Source organism: Orbicella faveolata, unplaced genomic scaffold (assembly GCF_042242905.1).
Source record: "Orbicella faveolata isolate gen_17 unplaced genomic scaffold, um_ofav_v1 contig_47, whole genome shotgun sequence".
Lineage (NCBI taxonomy): Eukaryota > Metazoa > Cnidaria > Anthozoa > Scleractinia > Merulinidae > Orbicella > Orbicella faveolata.
This window is the reverse complement of record NW_028301577.1, coordinates 17,962,450-17,976,038: the sequence shown is the minus strand read 5'-3', so window position 1 is coordinate 17,976,038 and position 13,589 is coordinate 17,962,450. Positions and strand designations below refer to the sequence as shown.

Here is a 13,589-nt window from a genome sequence, read left to right as displayed (position 1 = left end):
GACCGCAAATGATCCCGGACCGGAAATGATCCCCATATTGGACCGCAAATGATCCCGATCAAAAAATAAGGAATAGCATGGATGGTGGGATGGTGTAAATAGGGAATTGGCGTACGTGAATACCGATGTTTTCATTAAAGCCATCTTATAATTATAATGGCTTACAACTTGCTTTTTTTTCATACTTTCGACTAAATTTTGTCGCTAACTACGATGTTATGAATATCACCACTCCATCATCAAAACACGACTTGGCTTGCATTTCTTTGCAATTCTCAGTAAAATTATGATCAATGCAACATACGCTACATATCCTCCTTTGTTAAACATTGATAATTCGGTGTTATAGTTAAATCACATTTTATCAGCCATTAGCGCCACTCGTCTAAAGTTTTAAACTAAAATCTAACCATGAAGCAACTATTAATGACGACGCTGCACCTGAGTAGACCTACAAGCCTACAACGCCGGCTACAACGCTTCATTACTCTGTAAAACACCTAGTGGTCCCCGGGTAGCACTGGAAATTTGAACAAATTTGTTTTGTAATTTTTCCTTGGTCGTATTTTGGCTTTAATTCCTCGGAAATGACTACTTGAGAATTCTAAGAAGGCAAAATTCCAAGCTATAATTATGAACTTCAGCTTCATGACCACGCAAGGCCAAGGCTTGCACTTCGTTTTGACAATTAGCTGTTTGATAGATGTTTGATACTATCGCCACCGGGATTTCGAGAATGTTTACAAGTATGTATTTTTCTAAGACTTCTAATTCAATAGATCGCCTTCACGTGACGTGTTTTTATCCTCATCAGGCATAAGAGGCGGTATACCTATATCTGTTTACAATTAGCGTGCTTCGTTTGGAAACCAGAGCATTTTGAATTTCAGGGTTATGGAGGTTACGTGACACAAGGCTACGATCGAGTTTGTTGAAAAATATATACTTATCTCATGATTTTGAGCCTTTTTAGAAGTTAGAGCATTAGAAAAAGGACTTATGTTATTGCTTGTTTGTTTAGTACTGATAATCAGTCGCCTAGAAAGCCAAAATAAGTTCCAGATTTTAAACTATATTCCGGCCGCCATATTGGTGTACCACAGATGTACACCAACATGGCGTTTTCTTACTGGGCAGTGTAAATTTCTGGGAAACATTTACGACGAATATCTGAAGTTTGGGGAAACGCACAGGCTTAAAACTTAGAGAAGTGCCTTATTTAGTTATCTTCTATAGCGTACATTACAATTTCTTAGCTTTTTCCATTGGCTGGTTTTCGATTTATTATTATTTTTTTATTGCGTGACAGCTAAAACGATCTGTACCCTTCGAAGAACAAAACAGCAACTGTGGAATATTTTTTTGTAAAATGATAAAATATGTTTTTTAGTTCATTATTTTTGTACATGTTCTCACCTTCCTCTGATATAAATCCATGGCATTCCTTATTTTTTGATCGGGATCATTTGCGGTCCAATATGGCGATCATTTCCGGTCCGGGATCATTTGCGGTCCAATTTGGGGATCATTTGCGGTCCGGGATCATTTGCGGTCCTAGGATCATTTGCGGACCCGTACAGGCCTTCAATCCCCACTGATTTTCTGAAGAGAATTGTCACCTCGAACTTTCGTGATATGAGAAATTTAATGTCTGTTGCTTTCGAATTGTAAAAAATGTCGTTTGGGGTACCGAAAAAAAAGTCAGCTATCATTTTCGGAAAGGCGATAGGACCTAAGGTTTTCAGGGAATGGACAAAAAAGCCCTAATAAATTCGAGAATACTCAAGTTCCCCTAGAATAACCGAACAGATAAAATTTTTTTAGTGCAACCTAAAATTAACCTACAGAGCTTTAGAAGTACTCCAGATAGCCTAAAACAGCGTTTAAAAGCATTTGAGAGGAAACGATGGTTGGGTGCCCCTGAAAAGAGGCAAGAATTAAAGTTTAAATTTAAGGAAGCAAGCGCTAAAAGATAAGAACTTGAATAACCCGGCCAAATTTACAGACAAATGTATAGAAAATTAGAAAAATAAACCGAGCGTCTTCTAGCCAAGCTACATCCTTTAAACGTGGTGAATAAGCTCGCAAATCTCACAGATATTTTTCATCGTGACCAATCGCAAAGCCCTGCAAGTTTACCGAAGGAGAGGGGTCATTTAGATCGCAAAAACGCACAGATATATTTTTTTTTAACAGCGAATTTACCGAAGGAAGAAAATAGCCGTAAATTTGCTTCCAAAGCTTCCATCGCCTCCAGATTTCACATACCGTTCCTGTTTGATAAATGGCAAAGGAATATTTCTCATCGCGGCCCGTCAATAACACTGGAAAACAATGAAGCCAACACTCCACGAAATATCATCGGTGGTAACACGACCTAAACGACTACAGCGACATAGAGAAAAAGGTACACAAACGAAGCCAGGGAAGGCGTTGTCATTTGTTTCCCTCAGTGAAAAATTTGAAGCTAAAAACGTGAAATTCGAAGCGGGTGAGGCACTTTGACAGAACATTGTCACTGTCAATACAAATATTAACGCGAACCACATTCTGTTATCCCTATGTGTTATTTTTTTGTTGAAGAAATTACAACTGCAAAACTTAATGTTTAGATTTATTTCTACGCGGATGATGGCATTAGTACATCGGCCAAAGCATCCAGCGTGATGAAGTCACATGAAAAACCGGACTTTGAATGTTATACAGGTTATAGATAAATAATCAGGTCTGTGATATATTTACATTTAACCAAATCGGAGAAGAACATGTAGACCGGACTCGACTGAGCGGCGGAAATCGAGCCTACAGCAAGGAGTAAAACAACAAACCCAGAAAAAAAATATTACCCTCGACCCTCGACATGGGACCCTCGACAAAAAGATAGACTCGATAAAAGTGGTTATATTAACCCGCCAAAATGTAACTGCTGGAAGCTGTTTAAAGCCACCTTAAGAGAGCATACGACTTTTATTTAACGAAGTATGAAGCGTCATTGTTAGATGTTGTACAATACTACGACACAACTGATCCTACAACTTTGCAAAAGTGTAGATCATTCTACAAGAATTTCAACAAATCACCTTGTCTCATACATTTATGTCAAAATCTCCGTACATTAACTACATGATTGTAAAGGTTTTTACAGTATTAGGAACACCGAAGGAAGGTGTAAGAGCGTTTTCTATGAGTCAGGAGTCACCATATCTCTAGCTACTTGGAAAGCTGCTATCAGTGAGCTTAGCTGAATCTTCTCAGAGGTTCCTGCTGCAAGGCGGTATCTGAAAACATCAACAAAAAAATGTTACTAATAAAATAACTCTGCATACGAGCCAAGTGGCCCACTAACACGGAGCTTATGTCCGGTTTCTGTAGCATGAAGCGACTAGGAGTATTTCTACTCCCCCCTGGATGGGATGCTAGTCCATCACAGGGTTAGCCCCAGCATTAAAGTTGCCGCTACCCATTCATACACCTGGGTGGAGAGAGACACTGGGAGAATAGAGTGTCTTGCCCAAGAACACAACACAATGTCCCTGACCAGGGATCAAACCCGCACCGCTCGAGTCAAGGTCGAGCACACTAACCATGAAGTCACTGTGACTCCTACGTTGAAATAATGACCAGTAAACTCTGTGTCATCACAACACAGTTATTCTGATTATTCTACCAATCATTAAAGATGGTAAAAATACTCTTGAGGTTTAACTAATATATAGATTTAGGCCAGCCTAAAAGCGTAGCTCCTGGGCCGGGTTGTTCAAAGCCCAATTAAGCTGACCCAGGAAAAGGTAGAATTTTGATTTCATGTGACTTTGCGGTGAGGTTTTCTGTATATTGTTTGGCCTTCTGTTTTGAGCTTTAATAATCACCATATACACAAAACAAAGCAGCAAAAAACATTTGTATAGAAGAAAAAGTTATAATTCGGTTAACTTTTAAAGTGCACCTAACCCCAAAAATTTTTTTCCGCTAAAGCGAATCCACTTGTTATTTGAAGCATTTGGGCGAAAAAATTTTGGAATTTTGTTGAATCCTCGATTTTCTATGCCCTTTCAAAGTCGCGCCCGAAGTGTTACACGACCGCGTTTCAGGGAGTCTGGAGCGGCGGTTGCTGATGACGTCCCAGGAACCAAACACAATGGCGCCTCAGTTCTCTGTATTTGCTCGAGAAAATGGAAAACAAAATTAATCGTTCCAAGATATTTTGGGACTAAAACGTCCAAGTTTTGTTTCAGAATCATTTCTTTTTCGTCACTGGAGTCAGAGTTAGGTTTCGATTCGGAAGACACCGAAATAAACTTTGATCGAGCACGTTCGACAACTGTGAACTTACTGCTTAGAGCTTTGAGAAGAATTTGCAATATTTCAAGCGACGACGGAGAAGACTTCTTTGCGGACGCGCTGCTTGTATATTAGGAATGGATAGCTAGCTACGAAGTGGAGGAGCAGGTAAACGAAAGGAGGAAAGAAAACTCAAGGACTGCTTCGCATGGTAACTTCGTCACCTAAACACAAGACTCCCACGCGTGTTTATGGCCCGTTTACATTTGTCCTTAGCGAGAATGTATTTTGTCAAGGTATGGTTGTTCTATTAAATCCAGTTTGTGTTTTACTTTCTGGAATGCTTCATGCTTATAAGAGCGACGTAAGTGTTGCAGTTTTCGAGACTTGATGACCTCCAAAACACCGGCTTCGATCGATTGAAAATCGTAGAATTGCTTGGATCGTATTTTTGAAGCTGCGGGAAGCAAGACAGAAGGAAACATTTCATACAATTACCGATTTCACAGTGTCACACGTTTTAAGTCGTAACTCCAAATAACCAGTGTAAATTTTTTTCAGTTTGCAGTGAAATTCGTCGGATAAGCGAAAAGGATGTGTTCCCTGAGCGGTCCGCAGATAATGTCACGCGTTCATATTTTCGACGCTAATGTAGAGAATGTTTGTCGCACTGCTGATTTCCAAACCCTCGAAAAACTCTGTGAGTGTGACAGTTTTGTTATCAGGTAATTCTAAAGGATTAATCTTCGACCTTTACCAAAATCGAAAGAGAAATAAGTGCTGGTTGGCGGCGTACAGTTGCGACCTATTTACACGTCAGTATATTTGGTCGTAACGCTTCTTGATTGATCACACAACTTTCCCGGCTATGTTATAAATACTGCGGGACTGGAAGATATAGGTTGTCGGTAATATTTCGAGAAATTTCTGGTTGGCTTTAAGCAGAAAAATTTTGAAAATAGCGTTTGAAAGTCTGCGGAACAAATTCCAGTGAGAGTTCTTCAATGGTTCTCACAGACTCAGTTCGCTTGTTTCGGTTCGACAAAATCAACCATCGTTTATGTCTTTCTTGTTCCATTGACCGATCATCGCCAGTAAATTGTACAGTATATCTTTTTTTAGATCTGGTATATTGCTGCAACAGCCGACAGCTCTTCTGGAAGGCATTTCTGCGCACTTCTCGAATGAGTATTGCACCATCCTGAAGGAAATGAGAGGACGTGAGATATTCGAACTTCCTGGGTAGACGTCACAACAGCCGCTGGACCCATTCTCCTCAAACTCGGTCGTGAAACAAAATGGCGGTGTTTTGGGGCTATTTTCGAGATTTCGTCGGGGCACAGAAAATCGAGGATTTCACCGAATCCAAAAATTTTTTCGCAGAAGTATTTAAAATAACATGCAGATTCGTTTTAGCGAAAATAAAATTTTGGGGTTAAGTGCACTTTAATCCTGGGTTAGCGTTAACCGGCTTCCGAACAATCCTGCCCTGTTTTCAACAAGTTAAACTGAGATGAGCCCGCGATCCAATCAAAAACCAGCACTTGGTCAGTGGTCAACTTCAAAAAAAGTGATCTCGATAACCTGTAAACTTGAGCCCGCAATATGGCCACGTGATACTGATCAGCGGATATCTTGTTTTGACAGGTGTCAATTGATCATAACATGGATATCCAATATCAAAGAAGTACATGTACATGGTAAACCAAGGCTGCATGTCTCTGTCAACCTATTATTTGGAGTATGGCCGCCATGTTGTGCAACTCCAGCGCTCGAAATTAACTTTTTCGTTCGGGAGCCAGCTGGCGACTAACGGAAAAATTTTGGTCGCCAGATCGTAAATTTTGGTCGCCAACTTATGTTAGATATAACTTACAAAAGAACAAGATTTTATACGTTACTTCGCACGCAAGAAAAGTCACAATTGAAGAGCGAAAACAATTAAAAACAACACGAGTAACACTTAGTTACAGAAAGCTACTGCTGTTCTCAGGTGATATGTCTCTGGTCCGAAGGTGATGGTTATCTCCATAGTCATTTTAAACGAAGCGAAGCATAAAACATTTCAAGTCCGTGGTTTTCATTGTGAGACAAACACGGGTCCTTGCGTATTTTCCCTTTGCTACTTCTTCGAAATGCCGTTCTTTATTTTCGACTTGCTTTCCTCGACGCCTTTCGCTGCCGACAAACAGTTTCGGAAGAAGCCGCTGAAACAATATGGCGCGCTGTGAACGCAGTATCGACGTGTCGAAATACATTCAATTTTTCAATTATCTTGTAATATTCAGACATTATTTTACTGGGGACGGAAAGGAGAGTTGTATACTAGCTACCATATCCGATTGATTTCCTAATATAAAGATTTAAAAACAAAAGTTGTGTCGTGGTTTTCTTTAGTTATCGGACAAAACGTGAGTCGCTAGTCGCCAGCTGGCGACCAGTTCTGAAAATTTAGTCGCCAGTGCTCAGTTTTTGGTCGCATTGGCGACTAGTGAGTCGCAATTTCGAGCCCTGAGCTCCATTGTCATCGTCGCCGTCGCCGTCGCCGTCGCCGTCGTGCATACATGCCCACGAGTAATACCACTAGCCATGATAACCATGAGAAAATCAACTCATGGGTTTCCTTTTCTTTCCTATATGAGTAAGGGGCTGTGCTATAAAGTAAGCTAAGTATGTCACTTAGTACCCTCACTTGGGCTGTTGCTCTCATTATCAGGGAAGGTAAAATAAAATACTGAACAAAAATGTTTGCGTTCCGTTTTTTGCTTGTCAGGAATAGTTCATTACAGTCTTACAAATGCTCAGTTGAGTACTGTAGTGACAAAACCATAATCACATCAAATATTTCATATTTTTCTTGAACTTACTCAACATCTGCCATCTTTTCCAGCAAGAGAATTCTGATTTTCTGAGGGAAGTTGACTGTAACAGAGAAAAAAAAACTGTTACTATGAAAACATTCAGCCATGATACAAATTACAAAGTTTTACATAGTATGCATGAAAGACTATCCTCCAAGCGTTCTCTACATTTTTCATTTCTCTCAAGGTTCAGTAGCTTGCATGCAGACATCTTCTATTGCCTTTGTGGACCATAATTTATATACTATAAAGTGTCCATCGAAACCCTCGATTGACACTCCATCGATTTCTCAACCGATTCTTGATGGACATTTCAATCGATACTCATTTGATACTTGGTCGACACTAGGTCAACACTTCGTTGCCACTCAATCAACATCTTGATTGACACCTGATTGACACTCAATGGACACTCTGTCAATGGTCGGTCAATTAACCAACTCATACATGTATGCACTGTATTGATCGACACTCGATGGCATGTCTGTGAACTGAACAAATCGTATGTGGTTTAGCATGGTCTGTACTCTGCGTGACACATTGACACAAGCAGTGTTGTCTGGACTATTATTGACAATGGCAAATTAGCCAATCAGATTTCAAGATTAGTAGCAGTTGTGGTAAAAATTAGTGTTGATCGAGGGTCGATAGAGGGTATCGATTGAGGTATCGATTGACACTGAACCATGGATATATACATGATCTCCCTTTGTTAGAACTAGTATATATAAGTGGTGAAGCTGTATGAACTGTGCGCATTTTGGGGAAAGCTACATGCATTCTGCATTTGCTAAGTTCCAGTCTGGATGAAAAATAGAGAATGTTTGCATTATGTTGCGAGAAGACAAGTTATAACTTTATTGACTGACCTCTATGAACATACAAGTGCACTTCAGTCAGAATGTCTTGAAGTGCCAGTCCCTTCAAAGTTTTAATCTTCATTATATCTGGTGGAAGGTCAAGAATGAATGCAATGTAGAAATCTAGTTACTGTAAATAAAGGAGCTATGTCACAGATCACAGACCTTGGCCATTTTTTCAAATTTGTCCTTTGTTATCCGTCTAAATCATCCTCAGTTGTAACCACCCTTATTCCTGCTCAGTTGAAAGAACTACACACTGTATTTTGATTTCTACATGTACATTAGAAGACCATTATGTTGTGGTTTCCTTAAACAGGGTGAAAAAAAAAAAACATTCCTTGAACTATAAAGCTATGATCAATGACTAGTCCAAACATCATTCTCACCGGCCCCTCAAAAATTACTAGGAAGATTAATTAACTTAGAATTAAACTAATAGAGTAAATTCAGTTCTTAAAGTACTTCTGTAATTTAAATTTCTTTAAAAAGTTTCTCAAACAAATTTCACTTGCCCATCAGTCAAGTTAAGTATGCATGTAGAATCTACTAGCCAGACTGCAAAATCCACTACTCCCAGGCATTGCTGAAAAACTAACTTTGAGGTCATGACAGTATTACAACTGGAGAAGGATACTATTGTAAGCAGTACTGAAATCCTCATTGAGCATCCACTCCACTATGTTTGCAATGTCTGATCGCAGAGGTTGGCCTGTACATGTGTAGACATTCACTTCATTTACAGTGTCAAAGGCCATAGCTGTGCTCTAAAAATAGATCAATAAAATGCATCAGTTTAGAACTGCTAAGTAGTTTCCTCTACTCAAAATTACTGTACCCAAAGAAATATAAAGAAGAACTTCATACTGACCTGAAGAATATTTAGAGCTTTCCTCATATCACCATTTGCCAGCCTGACCAGGCTTTTCATTCCATCATCTGAAACTTGAACTCTAAAAACAAACCCTGATGTTCACAATACATCATAGCACATAACTAGGGATGTAGAACAGCCAAGTGTTTCCTTTGGTGTGCTGTTTCATAGATTCAGAGGTGCAGGACTAAGCTAAGGCAATTTTCTGTTACAGTGCCTTTGCTTGATGAGCCAGTATTATTGAATACATGTATATAGAGACAATGGAATTTCTCTCCAAGTGTAGTTCGAAAAATTGTGTTGAACACAAGACACAATGATTTCTTAAGATGCAATCTTTTCTGGATGTTTTTGAGGATTGTTGAAGATTGCTGAAAGATCTGAAGATTGTGAATATAGTCTTGCAAACATCTTGAAACATTTAAAGGAATATTTCAAGGATTGCTGACAGAAGTTTCCAGGAACACTGAAGAAGGTAGATGTATCAGAAGATTGCTGAAGACTGGTGAGAAAGGCCTAAGTATATTCTAAATATAACTGTACCGACAAAGACAATTTCATTTGACTTGCAAAAAAATTAAGACACTTAAAAACAATTATAATAAAATTAGGGTAATTATTATCCTAATTTATGATTATTGTTATTATTATCATAAATTTATTTCCACCTTCAGTTATGCTCTTTTTAAGCACTATAAAATTCTTCTAAAAGTGCAGGTTTTGCATAACCTGTACATTTAAATAAGAAACTCACCCCTCACTCTTGATAACATGTTCCAGTCTACTTGTCATCTGTTCATTGTCAAGAGGTCCAAATCTAAATCTTGTGCAGCGTGACTGGAGAGCTGGAATAATCTTGGTCAGGTAGTTGCCAATCAAACAGAATCTTGTATTCTCTGTAAACTTCTCCATCACTGCAAGAAAAGATGACCACACGTTACAGTGTGAGTCATATACATCCTGTACACCTAATTGAAGAAAACTTATCATGAAAAAGGTATAAACCATAAATGATACCAACTTGCAAACTGATACTAATTTGCATTCTTATGAACCATGTACCAGGGGCATAGCTAGAGGGGGGTCCTGGGGTGCCTGTGACCCCCCCTCCCCCTTTTGTAAGCCTTTTTAAGCAAACAACCTACAACAAGTGGGGAAAATGACATAGCAATCTGGTGAGTACCCTCACTTTGACACAGTGTGAGCCCCCCTTTGAAAAATCCTGGCTACCCCCCTGAAATGTACATGCTTTAAAACCAAGAGACGATGATCATCTCTCTCCTGAATAAAACAGATCTTGTGTTCCCTAACTATACTTTTGAAAACTTGGGCACTTCTCAAAGCTCTTAAGAGTTCGAACTTTCTTTTGTGTTCTAGCTTAGCTACCTTTAGGAAGACATGACAGTTTCTATGTTTTTCTAAATCATCACTTAAGGCAGCTGACCTGTGATTATTAAATGCCACGAGGAAACAATCTTGAATAGTCATGATCATGTGCATTCAACATTTTTTTTTTCTTTTTTTTCTGCTCAGGTGTACAGGTACTGGTAGTCACAGATGTTCATGAGTTAAAATTAATCTGAGTTGACCATACCCAGTGTTTCAGCCAGAAAATTTTTCTTGAGGGCCAAAGTGGCCCCTGAAGATCTTTTTTAGGGGCCAATTTTTTAGGAGAGGGGCCAATAAACTGAAAGCTACAAAAGGAAAAATGCGTCAGGGTACCAAGGAAAATAAAGCAGTTTATTAGGATCTAGGATAAAATTTAATAGTAAGTGCCTTTTGAAGTGTTTCCACTCAATAAATTTCTTTTGAATCAGATACTAGTATGATCCGTGCATTACAAGAGAACAGTCCTTAGGCATACATAATGTAGTCAATGATCAAGGGTTTGCAATGCATTATAGGACGATTTCAAACTTGGAAGTTTTCCGATGTGAGATAAATACAGCAGAGGAAAAGGATGGATTGACTTGTTTTCTTATGTTGAATGTTTTAGAAGCAAAGATCTTTCAATATGATTTTCTAGAAGGACATAATGTGTGACATAATAACCAGATTGATCGTCAACACAGAGAAATGTAGTTGCCATTATGGTGACTAAACCAGAATTTTTGCCGAATTTTGGTCGCCAAGGATGAAGTGTTAGTTACATTGGTGACCATATTGGTTGCAATTTCAAGCCCTGGGATGGCTTTTAAAATACTACGCTGGGTTAAGCCTGTAGTCTTGTAAAAGGAAAGGGCCAAATTGGCCCTTTCTTTGTTTTTCTGGGGGCTATCTCTGATTGCAACGCGGGATTCTGGCAATGGTGCGCTCTGGCGGAAACACTGCCATACCTCTTCTTAAAGCATTCTGAGCATCCTGCGTCATGGCATCTGCTTCGTCCAATATCACTAGCTTGAAGCCAGACCTGCAGGCACCAATGAAATTTTGAATAAATGCATGTACACCAAACTGTTACATGGTAACATGTGTGGTACAATATGTAGTGATGGCCTTGTACCGATGTCATATCAAATAATAAGTAGAACTTGAAAATATAACTCACTTAAAAATTGTCCTTGTACTTGCAAAACTTAGAATGGCTCCACGAACAATTCCAATACCTCGATCATCTGATGCATTCAACTGCAAGAAAACAGTTAGACCAGAGCATAAGCACTATTAAACAATAAATGGAGATCATAAGCCCCTCAAGTTATAAGCCCCTACTATTGTAGGCCCATCTGTGTGTTTGTTCTGTCTGGTACTAAGCTCCTCTAGATATAAGCCTTCTTTCATCACAGTTATTAAATATCATTAAATGAAACAGAGTTACTCATTTCCTCCCAGAATATCATATATCAAATAGCAAAAGGTAATAAGAAAGTTTATATGGAGAGTAAGAATCAAAAAACTTAATCACCAGAATGTTTATGTTGTACAGTCAACTTATTTCAGTAAAATACTCCTCCAGTATTAAGCTCACACAAAACCCCTTATATGAAGATTATAAGCCCAGGCATTTTAAGTATATTCCTACCTCAAGAACCATGGAGTTGAACTCGCGTGCAGAATAGATCTGTTTGGCGACAGCTAATATGGTGGAAGTCTTTCCAGTACCAGGTGGACCATAGAACAACAGATGAGGCAAGCGATCTTCCTCAATGAACCTTTTGACTATTGAGAAACAAGAATAGGTTACATTTTACGTACAATGTATCAATTATGCACATTGCAAATACATATTATGTACATGGTACATGTATACTGGGAATCATGCATGGATTAGCTGGGGCACTGGAGAAATAAAAATAGCAGCCAAACATAAGTCTGTGCTGATTTGTGGTTTATTTAGCCTTTTTCAACCTGGCAAAGCTTAAATACTTGCAAAAAAATAGTACTTACATGTACAAATGTAGTTATTCATCAAATAAATGACCTTTTGTGATAGGGACCTCACAGATTCCAGACCTGTCTAGGGAAAGCCCAGCCAAGCCCAGTCCCCACCAGGGCCTACCTATATGATCCCATATTTTCTTGCATTGCAAACAGAGCTGTTAATTATGGGGTGTCAACAAGGGCCGTAACTTGTAACACCTGTTCACAGCCGAGTATGTTTGATAGGTCCTTGATGTTATGGATCTAGTGAAAATCAGACTGACGGAGTCTGAAGCAGAACACCCACTCTGCTTATGACTCCATTGCTTACAAGCTAGTGAAATCTTAACTGTCGGAGTCAGAAGCGGAAGTGGAAGAATAAACCAATCAAAACGTTTGATTCCAGGCCTTGTGATTGGTTGGTTCTTCCGCTTCTACTTCCAACTCTGACCAGCTAGTTTTCAGTGGATCATAAGCGATAGAGTCGTAAACGGAATTGGAAGAAATGGAAATGTTCTGATTCTTCCTACTCCGCTTACGGGGGAGGGGGGGGGGGGGGAAAGAAACACGGTACTCCAGGTTGTTTCATGTCAATGAAACCGTGATAACCTATGGCTGTATGGTTAATGTAGACTACCTTTTTTCTACCCCTAACTTCTTTGTTTGCTAAATACCCAGTATAAACTGAAGACAAAGGGAGATAACGGAATATTATTCTACTTTAGCTTAACAAATTAATTCAAGAGGTAAACTCACTTGTTGTGATAATATCCCTGTGAGAGATTAGATCTTCTAAGCTGTTTGGTCTGTATTTTTCAACCCTATTGAGTAAGAAACATGTGCATGTTATGAACAAAGCTGTAAGAAAGCTTTTCCTTTGAGCAGATCAACAGCAAAATTTTGAATATAGGCGGAGATGGAAATAATTTTTATTCGAAAATGGAAAGTGCACTAAAGCTTAAAAGAGTCAACTTCGTCAACTTACCATGGAAGATTTCGTTTTTGCTCGGAAGCGGACTCGGAAACGATCATTTTATCCAGGTGGGAGTCCTTCGCTTTGCTCTCGTCTCACAAAATACAATTCAAGTCGTCAACTGGCAACTTGTTACGACACACAAGACCTTTAGAATCTCCAAAATTTAAAAGAGGCTACCGATCAGACTACAACCTTCCATCACCCGCCATCTTGTTTAATTTCCCGCCAAACTAGTGGAACGCATACCCAATAAACTTAGACCGCTGACATATTGAGATGACGTTTCAATTTAGCCACAGGGTACCCACGAATCAAATTGGTGTTTGCGTGTACCTCTCGTTAGCTGAAGATACATCTATACCTCAAATTTGCCCCCC

General features: G+C 39.1%; 1 protein-coding gene across 1 annotated transcript; it reads right to left on the bottom strand.

Moving 5' to 3' along the window:
• Positions 1–2,948: 2,948 nt before the first annotated feature.
• Positions 2,949–13,462, bottom strand: LOC110041777 (replication factor C subunit 5-like). The gene is made up of 11 exons (XM_020747110.2): positions 13,222–13,462; positions 12,993–13,057; positions 11,899–12,035; positions 11,425–11,504; positions 11,213–11,286; positions 9,631–9,790; positions 8,874–8,955; positions 8,640–8,769; positions 8,012–8,089; positions 7,149–7,203; positions 2,949–3,278 (listed from the first exon to the last, which is right to left on the bottom strand). The coding sequence occupies exons 1-11, from the start codon at positions 13,266–13,268 to the stop codon at positions 3,182–3,184; spliced, it is 1,005 nt and encodes a 334-aa protein (XP_020602769.2). The 5' UTR covers positions 13,269–13,462; the 3' UTR covers positions 2,949–3,181.
• Between the last annotated feature and the right edge of the window lie 127 nt (positions 13,463–13,589).

What these genes read in the sequence shown, in the direction of transcription:
- LOC110041777 (XM_020747110.2), bottom strand. Translation starts at nt 13,268, where the DNA reads ATGATCGTTTCCGAGTCCGCTTCCGAGCAAAAACGAAATCTTCCATG. An exon ending in AAGCTCTAAATATTCTTCAG is followed by an intron (nt 8,770 to 8,873) that starts GTCAGTATGAAG and finishes ATCTATTTTTAG; the next exon opens with AGCACAGCTATGGCCTTTGA. An exon ending in GAAAAGATGGCAGATGTTGA is followed by an intron (nt 3,279 to 7,148) that starts GTAAGTTCAAGA and finishes TGATGTTTTCAG; the next exon opens with ATACCGCCTTGCAGCAGGAA.